The sequence below is a fragment of the Acipenser ruthenus genome, chromosome 1 (genome assembly GCF_902713425.1).
Source record: "Acipenser ruthenus chromosome 1, fAciRut3.2 maternal haplotype, whole genome shotgun sequence".
Lineage (NCBI taxonomy): Eukaryota > Metazoa > Chordata > Actinopteri > Acipenseriformes > Acipenseridae > Acipenser > Acipenser ruthenus.
The window spans coordinates 69,462,908-69,476,775 of record NC_081189.1 but is presented as its reverse complement, the minus strand read 5'-3'; the positions used below and the strand labels follow the sequence as shown (position 1 = coordinate 69,476,775).

The 13,868-nt window shown below is 38.0% G+C and overlaps 1 protein-coding gene across 2 annotated transcripts in view; it reads left to right on the top strand.

Moving 5' to 3' along the window:
* The window catches only part of ttc29 (tetratricopeptide repeat domain 29), an 84,912-nt gene extending 72,891 nt beyond the window's left edge, over positions 1-12,021 (top strand). For both annotated transcript variants that reach the window (XM_059028650.1, XM_034921114.2), the window contains exon 11: positions 11,873-12,021. In XM_059028650.1, the coding sequence (XP_058884633.1) occupies positions 11,873-11,874 (2 nt within the window). In that variant the 3' untranslated portion in view covers positions 11,875-12,021. The remainder of the gene's footprint in view (positions 1-11,872) is intronic.
* The last annotated feature ends 1,847 nt before the right edge of the window (positions 12,022-13,868 follow it).

Sequence of the window (13,868 nt, the reverse complement as noted above, 5' to 3'; positions counted from 1 at the left end):
AGTTTGTGGAGACTGTAGGGCCAGAAACACTGCAAAAGCCTGGAATAAAACTGTATTAAAAAAAATAACTTATGTGGAACAAAAGGATCGTTAAAAAACAAACAAACATGGAAACGTAAAGCTTCCTGGTTTTTAAAAGTCTGATTGTTTTACTCATTTTTATGGTACCAAGATGAGGAAGTCACTGGTACTTCAAGGCCACCTAAAATGTTTCCTGTAACAGTCCCATACATTTTTCTTATTACTAAGTAGTCTCTCTCTTTGTTCAAAAGGTGAGTCTTCCCCTCACAGTTTGAACAAGGAGAAAAACAAAAAAAATAGGTTTTGTTAATAAGAAGTAACAGCACAAGGTCGTTTCTTCAGGAAAGTAAAATTCGTAGCCAGCAGGCAAATAAGACAGAACTTTTTGTTTTATTAGACTGTCCATCAAATAAGCATAATTACAATCAGGATTCTTACAGCGTTCAGAAATTCCTAAAGGATAATCAGCTCCACTCAAATTAGTAACTCAGATAAATCACCATTAATTAGCTAATAAAAGCCAGCAGGTGGTTCGGAGCCCAGAGACATTTCCTGGTTATTTAAATTATGTATATTACACCACAGCACTGACAGAGTAAATGAAAGGGGAACAACAGACATAAGTCTGTGAAAACCCTGTGTAGGGATAATGCTCAACTAAAATCTCCTGCAACTCACAGATCCTACCCAAAGGAATACAAGCAGCTTTGACCCCTGCTTAAATAATATAATACATGAAGGTTCTGTGCAGTGCTTATTTAAACAATGATTATGCATGCAGCACACAAAGTTTACGCTGCCCCTTTCCTCCAAAGACTGCTTGGATGTGTTTATTGTGGAACAATTACCGGGCAACAGGGCTTGATTGAAGATTTTTTTTTTTTTTATAGTTGTACAATGTGAACAAATTAAGCCTTAATTGCAGAATCAAAAATAATAATTTAAACCCCCAAATTAAAATTGTTTATGAAAATCGTATACTTGAGGACTTGCTAGGATTCAAATACAAGTAACATGGAGAGTTCCACACCCCCTTGAGGTATAGGGGTAGGTGTACTAAGATGGGCCAGTCACAGCGCAAACATACTGCAATTTGCATTTTGGTTACGACAATTCGCAAAGTGCACATTTTGTTGTATGTACTAAGAAAAAATATGTTAATGAAGAGAGCCGCAATATACTCATTTAAATATTATTTGCATCATCTTCTTCTTATTATTATTAGTTTATTTAGCAGACGCCTTTATCCAAGGCGACTTACAGAGACTAGGGTGTGTGAACTATGCATCAGCTGTATAGTCACTTACAATTACGTCTCACCCAAAAGACAGAGCACAAGGAGGTTAAGTGACTTGCTCAGGGTCACACAATGAGTCAGTGGCTGAGGTGGGATTTGAACCGGGGACCTCCTGGTTACAAGACCTTTTCTTTAACCACTGGACCACACAGCCTCCTATATATATATATAGTGTATATATATATATATATATATAGTGTAACGATCTGTGCATTTGTCTTGTACTGTACTATGTATGTGTGTTTAAGTGCTGTGAGTGTCTTATGTCGTTCCCGTTGTTTGTAATTGTGTTCCCTTCCCCCTCTGTATTTCCTGCCGTTGTTTAACTCTGTCTGTGTTGCCTTGTGACCCTAGCCTGCGCGCGGGGGCATGTTCTTTGTCTCCCCTGTGATTGACCCTTCCCGCTGTATCATTCGTGTAGTCCGTGGTCTGTATCTCCCCTGTGATTGGTCCCGTCTGTAAGTCACTGTGTGTTCACGTGTTCAGTGTGTTCCCATTGGCCCGAAGTGTGTTGCTGAGGACCAATGGGATGTGTAAGTTATTAATTGAATAGCTGGGGTTATAAAAGGCGTTGCGACGCCCTGTTGTTGTGGTTGTGTCGTAGTTGCCATGGTTCTGGAGCAGCTGACGAGCTGTGTGTGTGACTGAGTGCTGAATGAAGGACATCCTTACTGCATCTGAGGGCATGGACACCCAAGAGTTAATCTTCCCATTCAAGTAAGCAGAATCAGATGTCTTGGCTCCCACAGTAAGGCCCTCCCTGTCAGAGGAGTTCACCTCCCTTATCAGATGTGCCACCACGGCCCTGCAGGTGCCTTGGGCCACGGAAGATGAGCCTAAACACTATATTTGATAGGGTGTCCACTGCGGTTCTCCCATATTTTTTGCACAAGGTGCAATCATCCTGGGAGCACCCAGCATCTGCCCCGGCTGTTACCACGTCACTGGACTGTTTGTATAGGGTGCACGATGCAGATAAGCTAGGCCTTGCCCAGTTTCCGCCTGTTGAGGCTGAAGTTTCATGACCTAATAAACAGTGCCGTGTCACTGAAGTGATGCTGATAAAAAGCCTGTGTGGCCTCAGCATTTTGCACACGTCTTGGTAGCTACAGTAGCATACTGATGGCTTACCAGTAAATGCTGCTACAATCGCTGTCCTCGCCCCTCCAGTTGGACGAGCTGAGCCTGGTCAAAAACCACCTGCTCTAGTTGTCTAAGTACAATGGTCAGGCACTGGGCAGGAGCATGGCTGCATTGGTGACAGCAAGAAGGCAGCTCTGGCTTGCGCAGGCTAGAGTACCTAACAAGGACAAAACGTTGTTACTGGATGCACCTGTAACACCAGGGCATACGCTTGGGCCGGCAGTGGATGAGATGCCAAAACGCTCTCACCAAGCACGTTTTCCAAGGATATGGCACGCCTCCTTCCCAAGCAGAATCCCCCATCCCATAAGCTAGCAAAGCATTGACAAAATGGGCGTCCTCAGCCCCAAAAGCAGATTCAGGCTCCTGCAGCCCCTGCTAGAGCTAATGCACAGAACGTTTTAACAGTGCGCAACACACAATTATCGGCGCCCTGCTCACAAGCAGCAGCTGCAGCTGCAGCCGCAGGCGCAAGCCTCTGCAAGCCAGCAGCCCTAGGGTTGCAACAATTAATCTATGCATCGATTACTGACCATCTGTCCTTAAATTTCCCAAGCTTTGATTACATATTGGTGAATCGATGCATCAGATTAGAATCCAGTTTGAAGTCTCCTGTTGCCAGTTTCCATTAAAACCTTGAGTGTATGAGAGTGCACTTCTTTTAGTGCAAGTACGATAGATTAGCACGTTTCTAGGATACACACTTTAGGCATATACATTCACGTTGTACAAGCCAAATCAGAATTAGGCCTATTGTATTCACATTTTCTTGATTTAAAAATTAAGGCAATATGTTTTTTTTTTGTTTGTTGTTTTAAATCTGTTAAATCTACCGATTTACCTTCTTTTGTTTCAAAGTTTCAAAGTGTTTGGATTATATGGCAATATTATATAAAAAGAAGCTGAATTTAGTACGATAGTTAAATTAGTCAGGAGGGTTTGTGAGATTAATTCAAATGTTTTGCTTTGCTTTTGGACATCAAATGTTAACAGTAATGAATAACCATAGTTCAGATAGAAATGATTTTTGTTAAAATATAGTATTTTTTATTATTATAACAATGTTAAAAGGACATCTGATACAGATGCACATATATTCTTTTTAGTTGTTAAAAACGCAAGTCCTTTGTATTTCTTTTTTTATAATCTGAAGTGTTCTAATTTGAATGTAAGTTGTGTCTTTTTGTTTAACTATTATGCACAACAGTGTTTTTGTTTATTGTATCTTCTGTTAAAAAAAAAGTTTGTTCTTTTATTTTGAAAAATAAAATGTCAATACATCGATTATCGTTGATAAATGCCTATACGATAATCGAATACAAAATTAGGGTGTCGATTGCACCACTACACAGGACTGGTCACTAACCATCTGGCGTTAGGCATCACGGTGAACTAGTTGAAAATCTTGTTAATGCCCTCTCAAAGGGCTGTCTATCTCAGTGTAAGCCTCAATTCTGGAAACATGATTGCCAGTCTGTCGGACTACAAAATCCAGAGGCTGTCTGCTTGGAGCTGTTTCAGCCCAATGCAGCGGTGAGGGTACTGACCTTCTCGAGACTTCTGGGCCTGATGGTAGCCGCATACCAGATTCTCCCCTTAGGGCTCTTACGCATGCGCCCTCTCCAAGCCTGGTTCAACCACAGGGTCTGGCACCCTGTCTTAGAACACCACCACTTACTCACAGTCTCATCACTGTATGGAGGCTCTCTCATGGTGAAAACAGCCAGCTCATCTCTGCTTGGGCGTCATGAGGAGAGAGATGCTTCCAGCCTAGGTTGGGGCACTGTCTGGAACAGCTTTGGGGTACAGGGAGTCTGCATTCCTGATGTGGTGTCAGTCACATGAACTGGACCCCACAACTTGCCCCGTGGCAAATATACTGCCATTTTTTGCAGGACCTTTTTGATGAAGGGAAATATCCCTCCATGATTAAGGTATATCTGGCAGCTATTAGCTTGCCATATTAAAATTGACTCAGTCTCTCCAGGAGCACACTTCCTGGCAGGACAGTTTTTGAAAGGTTAAGACCCCCTAGAAAGGATCTTGTTCCTCGCTGGCGACTTCTAGTATTGGGCGTGTTCCAAAACCGCCATTTGAGCCCCTACATTCAGCAGAGCTGAAATTCCTGTCATTAAAGATAACTTTCTTGCATGCTATTACCTCCGCTAAGTGGGTATGTGAAATGCAAGCATTCTCAACAGCAAAAGCCTGTTTGTTTTTTGCGGAGGCTAGAACTAAGGTTACTCCTCCGCACTAATCCTGCTTTTCTCCCTAAAAGCATTTCTGCTTTCCATCAACCAGTCAGTGGAATTGGAGGCCTTCCATCCACCTCCCTTCCAGTCTGACAGGGAGTTCCATACGCTCTGTCCGGTTAGGTCACTGGTGTATTATGTTGACTGTACGAGTTGGAGGCAATTAGAGCAATTGTTTATTTGCTTCGGGTCTAAGTTTCACGGACAAGCCCTGTCTGAACAGCGGCTGTGAAGGTGTATTGCAGACACAGTCAGGATTGCTTAGGATCTAGCCAACCTGTCCCCACCAGAAAAGGTTACAGGTCACTCCACAAGAGGCTTGCAACCTCTTGAGTGTTATTTCAGGGCGCATCTGTCACAGACATTTGCAACACTGCACTATGGACCACGCCTCATACTTTTACCAGGTTCTACCGACTAAATGTCGTAGATCAGCAGAACCCTGGTTTTGGGACCACAGTGTTGAGAGCAGACACTCATTCTGCTCTTTAACACATTTTTTATTATTGTTCCACTTTAAGTCCTGGTGTAGTTAGCCATACACCCTTTTTGGACTTCTGGTGTTAAATGCTGAGGTACTGTAACTTAAGTTAGTGTAACCTTGCAGCATATACACTGCATGAGTGTCCTCTCTCACTGTACCGTGGACTATATGCCATGGACCCTTATCGGTCCTTGGCCAGAATGCTAAAGGCAGCTTATCTTCCTTTTTAGCACATCTAGTGCTGCAAGTGCTTCATTTGTGACGGCTTGGGTATTGTATCCCATTAGGTAATGGTTACATTTTGTACTTGAAAGGGAATGTTAGGTTATTATTATAACCCTAGTTCCCTGTGGCGGAGTGTCCTGCCCCTATATATTTATTAATTATTATTTATATTATTGTTTGCGGCGCGGTTAACAGCGCCGCGTATTTCTTATTGTTTTTATATTTAAAAACCTCGTGAGGATGCGTGGCTGATCAGCTACTGATTATTTAACTAGCTGACAGTCACGCATCCTTACTAAACTTGTGCAGACTGTGGCCGAGGGGTAATAAGATAATTAACAGCTAGTTAACCCTTCGGCCAGAGTATAAGAACCTGCAGCTGTCCGTGCTGTGGGGTTGTGTGTACAGAGGAGAGTATGGGGAGCGGAGAGAGCGAGGAAAAATAAGAACAATTGCTATATTTAAGTATACTTGTTTCTGTTTATTTGTTTGGCCAACGCGCCTTTTTGTTTTGTGTTTTGTTTGTTTAAATCTTTTGGTTTATGATTTAATAAAATCAGCTGAACGCCGTTGCGTTCAGTTTCACCCGCCCATCCACTGTTTTGGTTCAGTTACTTCCTGGTCCGTGATGTCACCACACCTCACCACTGCAAGCCATCCTGCCACATTCCCTGAAATAGAAATGTAACCATTACCCTTCAAGGTCACTGCGTTCACTTCTAGCGCAGCAGGCCCGAAAAGAAAATGTGTCACTCGTATTTATCTCCTGGGGGCGGAGACGACGTCTACGTACACGAGGATATCAAAGGAGCATCTTTGATATGAAGTGCTTAGGTCATTTGGGCTATAAGAGGTTATATTCCATTAGGTAATATTTATTTCTATTTCAGGGAACCAGGGTTATGATAATAACCTAACGGTATAATGTTTTCCTCCAAACTTGCTAAACTCAGCTCTCACTGTCTCTTTCTGCCTGGTTATATATCCTAAGGCAGACTTTCAGTAATTAATAATACTACTTATTGCAATATTAATTAAAAAAGGATGGGCTAACCAGCCCCAGTAGTGAGGCTCCACTATTTGTGCTGCCTCCTGAGTCCCCAGACTAAGTGGAACATGGAAAATAGAACTAGGAACTAAGACAGTTGAATGTGGAAGACAGCACACGTAATACAATCTCATAATGAATGTTTATGCAACAGTAAATATAAATCGAACAAGCAGTTTCCAGTATATAGCCTTTAATATCACAGGAATTGTGGGATTTTTCAGTCTTTTAAGCAGCTTGGTTATATAGGCAATGCAATAGAAAAATATGCAATAAACCTAACAGTATACAGAATTCACAGAACCTAATGTCGTAATGCTGTTAGACAAAACAGGTTGTTTACGGCCATACTCATGGAGGAAATGAACACAGCATGTACTTTCATTGAGTATTTCGCTTATATAATAAGTACAATGTATTATTAAGTAAGTAAGTAAACCTTAATTAAAAGCTCAATTCTGGGAATTACTTTCCTTATGTCAAGCTTGTAGCAAAGCAGCGTAATTTGAAACTGTGTGATTCGCCTGGTCATTCTGCAAGAAAGATTGCAAAATTAATCCAGTACATGGTGCATCAAGCTCTGATTGTCTGAACAAACTATTGAATTCCAGTGTAGAGAGTGGGGGTAAAGATATGAAGATAGGTGGTTTGTTCAAGTTGTTAGAGTAGATCTGAGAGATCATGGGCTTCCAAGCTGAACCACTGGGGCACTCACTACAGGAATTCATTCACATTACACAGGAAACATTGATACTGCTATGTAGGTATGATTTGACTTGTATGTAATTTCATCATAATAGATTGTATATAATAGATATAATAATAATTTGACACAACAAAAATTGTACACTTCCACACATTCACAATCCTTTGGCCTAACCAGAGACGTCTTTGGTGCTAGGTTGCTGGAAACTGAAAGCTTTGGCAGGCACTAACGCTGGTTAAGAGTGTTTTTGCTGCCCTCCCCTGCTGTTCCTGTTTGCTTCTTAGTTCTATGCTGTTACTGTCTTCTGGTGGTTGTTCTCACCCGATTGAGATGTTCATCATCCAGCCAACTGCTTTTTGTGCTGTCATAGTACAGTCTGTATAATTCCAGTCTACAAGGTCTTTTGTGTCTAGCATACATACTGTATACAGGCACAGTATAGGGTACATTTGTAGAAAGAAAAAAAAAAAAAGTATATATATATATATATATATATATATATATATATATATATATATATATATATATATAAATTTTATTACAATGTTTTAGTGACATGAATTTGATTATTTAGTAACTTTTATAATAGGTGTTCATAGCTGTGACAGGGCTGAGGCCCTTTACATGAGAATGAAAATGTGCTTTGTATTTTGTTTAGTTTTCATTTGTGTTTTTGTAAATGATTAGAGAGCAACACGGTCCATCTGAGACATGCTACCTGCTGTCTTCAGTTGCAGGGGAACTGGGAATCTGCTATACTGGGGATCCCTGTCCAGCAGGTGGGCGTGTCCCGATGACGTGCCTTGCAATAAAAGGGGTCACCTGACACACCTCAATGCTGTTGAAAAGACAAGGACAGGATCGTCCACACGACCCAGGACAACAAACCTGTATTTTGTAAAGAAACTAAAACCTCTGACCATCATAAGTATAGCGAGGTGTGTCAGCAGGATCTCCTTGAATTATGCAGTAGCGCTAGCCTATCCAGTTTTGTTTTCTCAGTGTTTTCTTTAGCCTTTTTGCATTTTCTTTTCACGTTCATTCTGTTGTATAATCCCTGTGCGCTACCATTTCTGGTAGCAGCACATGGTTTTTCCTTTTGCTGTAAATCAATCCGGAGCGCCTGGGTGCCGTATTCAGTGTCAACTTCCATGTCTCTCCTCACCTGTCAGTGTTTTACCCATAACCCCCTTTCACAATGGCATTTACAGTAATGCTTTTATGAAAATAATATAATTTCTTTTGGTGTAATACTTATGATACAGCACTTTGGCACACTCTGTTACATATTGTATTTACAATCTAGCCTCAAAAGCATTAAATAAAAATGTGTATATACAATATCTATAGGCTGTTGCGTGTTTCTTTTAATAACACTTTTATTTAATGCCTTAACACATGCTTTTTAACTCATGGTTTAAAGGTTATTGAATAGGAGCTGTGATTTAAACCTAATTTCAATTTTAGCACCTCAATAAGCAACCAACATTTTTCGTCAATCCCTTGTAAGAAAACAAGGCCTAATATTTTCTTAATATCTATTGAAACCTGGGAGTAAAAATTACCAGACACAACAAACAATTTCAAATCACAGTAATCATGTTTTATTATTAACATACAGGTAAAATTATACAGAGAAATGCACTACTACTAGAGTTTATGAATTAGCCCTGATGCAGAGTAACATAAAGTAAAATACTTATCTATTAGCTCTGGACAATTAGCGGTGTTAGCACTCTCCTGCGTTTTCCAACTGTGCTGAGTTTAACACAAGGCACACATGTAACCCAAAACCCCACCCCAGCCCACAACAGATATATTCCCAAACCCCCATTCCTCAGATGAGCTATTAAGATGAGAGAGAGAGAGAGAAACACAGACAGATGCCCACACACACAGGGATGGAAATAAGACTCCTATTGCATAGCATTTTCACCCATTCACCCCATAGCAACCATTACATATATTGAACTAGTTCAGTTCTCTGCAAGAACGAGTTAGTCAATTAAACGATTACTGAAATGGTTAAAAGTACTAGATATACACCGTTATTCCATGAATTAGGATAGCCTCATGAGTAAAATAACCAATGGATTTTATGAACGTTCATGGTGTATTTTTTTTTTATATAACCTACAATGTATGGAAAGAAAGTATGTTTAACAACTGATATTGGAGTATCACTTTCCATAAATCAAGCTCTGCAGCAGCTTTGCAACACGGCATAATTTGGACCAGTGAGATTTGCCCAGTCATTCTGTCGTTTGATTTGAATGAATGCAAGATAAATTCCAAAATAAGATCTGGTGAAAAAAAAAAAAAAAATTCACGCATATGAAAAAGATAAGTCAATGCTTGCTTTATAAATTGGTGTACTTTTATTTCAGTAGCCTGTCACCTCAATACCTCATCTGTTTAATACAGGTTGGACCAAAAACAGTAAGCAAACACTTCATGCTGCCAGGGTCATTTGAAGATCTTCATTTGAGCTTTAATCACTAACACGTACTGCTTTGATCAAATCACCAGTGTCATTACTGGATGATAATTGAAGTAGAATTAAAAAGTGAAGGGCAGTTGCTTTGTGTTTGGATGCCTTTGGACATGCTGAAGGATAAAAACGCTATCTGGAGCAGATTCATGGCATAATCAGCCTGTATTCCATTAATCTTAGTTCTCATGAATCTAGAAAAAATAATCCCAATCACAAATTGTTTTTTTTTATTCTACTGCATTTAAAGATGTAGACGTGTATTGATATGAATTGACATTATTGATACAATAACAATTGAACTATATACACACAATTGGAACAAGCTATACAGTATGTTCATAATTAGATTAAATTGAATATATATCATTTTCACTCCTGTGATAGATTAAAGTAAGAGTTGTTAAAATACTACATGTTCTGACTATTGTTTAGTTGAATTTGCAAAGCAATGGTAATAATGATTTTGACAGCAGTGAAAATGGCGTCTTGGCTCTATTAGGGGGTGTGACATTGCTGTTTCTTGTGGCAGTAACAAAGTGTAAAAATATATTATTCAGGAAAATGTAATCAAAAAATAAAATTTTATTATTATTTGAATTTGTTTTTGTAAAATAAGAAATGTATAAAGTGTGTGCTGCTGTTCTTTGTGTTATGAATGACTTTGTACCAAGTAACTTTCTTTGTGAACTTTTAAATGTTATATTTGCTAATAGAGGTCTTTTGGCATCATTAACATTTCTTTCTCTACTTTTGAATCATTTTGCATAGGTTAACAGGAAGCACAGTCCTTTAGTATCATACGGTCAGATTTCTGACAGTACAGGGTCTGCTTCTCTAATGTAATAATAGCATGCAGCGTCTAACTGATATACGAATATAATCAACCTTTGCAATGACTATTCAAAAGTAATCCCTTTAGCTTTCAACTGCAACATATAATTCAATAAAGGCAAAACGATGAAGAAATTCTGCTGATACAATGCTGGCATAAAATGATTAACACTGTCGGTTTAGTCTTCTGTATGGTGCATATTGAACAAATAGTGGTATAGTAGACTCTACTTTGAATTTCAGACTATAATATTATCAATTGTCTTGGAATGGAAAGTTCCTAAAAGCTTGGAAAGGTATACACTTATATACAGTATCAGTCCTCTAGTTCTCAGTGTTTTAACGGCCAATATGGGAAGCAGAAAAGAAGATCTGGAAGTTGTAGGCCACCAATATTAATTTTTCTTTTATGTGAGCCTGAGGTTCTAAATGAAAACTGTCTTGAAACCAGTATTGAATACACTATTTTTTTTAATGTACAATGATCTTCATTGAGAAGCAGTTTGCAGGCTTAAATACATCTGTTTATTTTAATTATTTTCACTTTTACCAAAATTTAAAATTTGGCACAAATGATAAAAAAATATGTATATGTATATATATATAGTCCAGAGCATTGGATAGCGTCAGTTATCATCAGTTGTAAAACAGTAATTAGTTGATTATTGAACCCTGTTGGGCAACATTCTTGGAGGCTTTCCAGAAAACAGTCAAGGCAAATTGTGGTGTATCTTTAAAGCACTGTTCTTCAACTCCATATTACTCATGTTGGTGTAACATTACTACATAGAATACAAATTCAGTAAAATAAGGCCTGTGTAAAATCTGATTGAGTAATTATATAGTGGCAGTGTTTAGATCCACCATTTTTCGATCATTAATTTAGACTATGTGAAGTGTTTTTTAGCATCTAAAGAAATGGCCATTGATGACAATTGTGTACATCTATACATCTGTACTCCTTTCACCAGGAACAACTGATTTTAGTTAGTGAACGTCTTCTGTATTTATTGTATCAAATGTATCAAAAAGTGACCCTTTTTTTTTTTTTTTTAAAAAGATAAAGTTATTATAATTAAGTAAGTACATACAGGTATGACTTGTTCATTCTAATTCTTTTTTCAACCTTCACGTACACATTTGCTCCAACAAACAGGGCAACAGTGCATTTATAGGAACATTAATTGCTTAGTTTTCAGGGATTTTTAGTTTGTTTTGTTATTGTTATTTTCAGATACAAGTGGAAGCAACACGTTTAATGCTGCTCTTATCAGAAAAAGGTCTACCATAGGCTTTGGATAATAAAGGTTGCATTTTTTTTCATTGTGCACTTTGTCAGCAGTTAAAATTCTCCTTTTTTGTTTTCAACAGAAAGAAAAAACAGACTAAGGAGAAACTGAAGGATCAACTACAGATGATAGAAAAAGAAGAAACTCCCGTGAGCACCTCATTAGCTGCAAAAGATCAGAAAGAATCAGATAAATAAACTTCTGTCAGTCACTGTGATTGTATTCTATACCTTTTATATATATATATATATATATATATATATATATATATATATATATATATATATATATATATATATATATATATTTTACTATGTGCCATAGTTGTCATAGTTAATGTATGGTCAACTGAAAAGATCTTTGTTGTAATCCTACAGTATTTTAAGGGAGACAATAGTGCCACTATTCCAACTTACAGGGGAAATGTATTTTTATTTGCCATTTAAATGTGTTCATTGTAAATTGTTTATTTAAAAAAAAATACTTAAGACCCACAGTAAGACCCACATACACAAATAATTTACCCTAGTGGTACATATGCAGAATGTTCTTGTAAGAGTAAAATTAAACTACTGATCTTACAGAACTAGCAAGAAAGGCAAGGTGCATGTAGGAGCTCTTAATCAAATCAGAACATCAGATGACTTTAAAACAAAATGACACTGTCATAAATGAAGTTCAGTATAATGGGTTTGGGATATACAACTAAATGCAGTTTTTGTTTTTAACCATTCAGGAGCAGATTAAATGTAATTATTCTGCCAAATTCCTTGATATCCGAGTAAGAGGTGTAAGGGTACTTTGCGTCGTCTTCAACTCTGTTCTCTAATTTAATTTTATATTTCTGTTGTAAATGTATTGAGATATATTCCTTTATGTTGGGGCCATGCAGGTATCCATGCAGTTCCAGAACCTGCTTTTATTTATTTTTTTAATGGGTCTGATTCATGGAAATTGTAACTTCAGTTCACTTCCAAAAACAAACAAAAAAAAACAACAACAAAAAAACTGCATAACAGGAATGTTGAGATGTGATGCTTCAGAAGAAAAATTGTAAACTGGAAAGCCTCACAATTCTTGCAACTTCTCAGAACACACAATTTTAGATTTAATCTGCACCTGTGACATTTAGTGTATTTCTCTTTGTTTCTAGATTGTACGCATGCATTTGTACATGTCAAAATTAACTGGATACACATAATAAAAAACAGACATGTTGTAGACAATCACGTAACTTTCTATCATCCACAGCATGAGTGATAATGGTAATTTAAAAGAGGCCCCTACATACATTTTTACTTAGTAGACCATGCAAATTGCAGTTAATGTGTTGTGGTTTCCATTACAGGGGAGAGAAAATGTAAGACAGTATAGTAATTCAATTGATAATAACACTGATGTCAAGCCAAATAAATAACAGAACAACTGATACCAAAGGCAATTTGCTTAGCTGTGGAAATAGTTGCAAAATAGTATTTCCTGACATTTTTATTGTGCCTTTTTTGTTCTAGGGGCTCCTATGTTGCTACTGTATGTTATCAAAAGTAATTTTGCCCAACTTCTCCCTGCAGTTTGTAGCCTAAGGCCACTGGCATGGGAAGCCGTGTCATTTGCTACCAACTGAGTTTCTTGATGAGAGCCTGACCCAGCCGACTCATCTGTCACCACTGTCTCATTCCTTTTATTTACATCTGTCTTTAGCATTCTAATTACTCTCTTTATTGCTTTAGCCTGGAGCGATCAGTAGAAAACTGAGGACACCAGGTTTTAACCAACAATAAAAAACATAACCCCCAACCCTCCACTTCTAGTGTGTTGTGTGATAATATACAAAGCATGTATGAATGAATCAGCCATAACCTCCAGTCAGGATAAACGCTTAACTTGAATTAAATACAACTTGAACCCCAATAATTTGATCGCCTTTGACACATTTTCTTTTCAACAATTCTGACTATACTATATTTTTTTCATATCAGTCAAAATGAACAAGCATAACAAGTGTGTTAAAATAGAGCAGCACAAATTGGAGTTGATATTTATGCTGTGATGCTACATATGCTCGTATGTGTACAGTA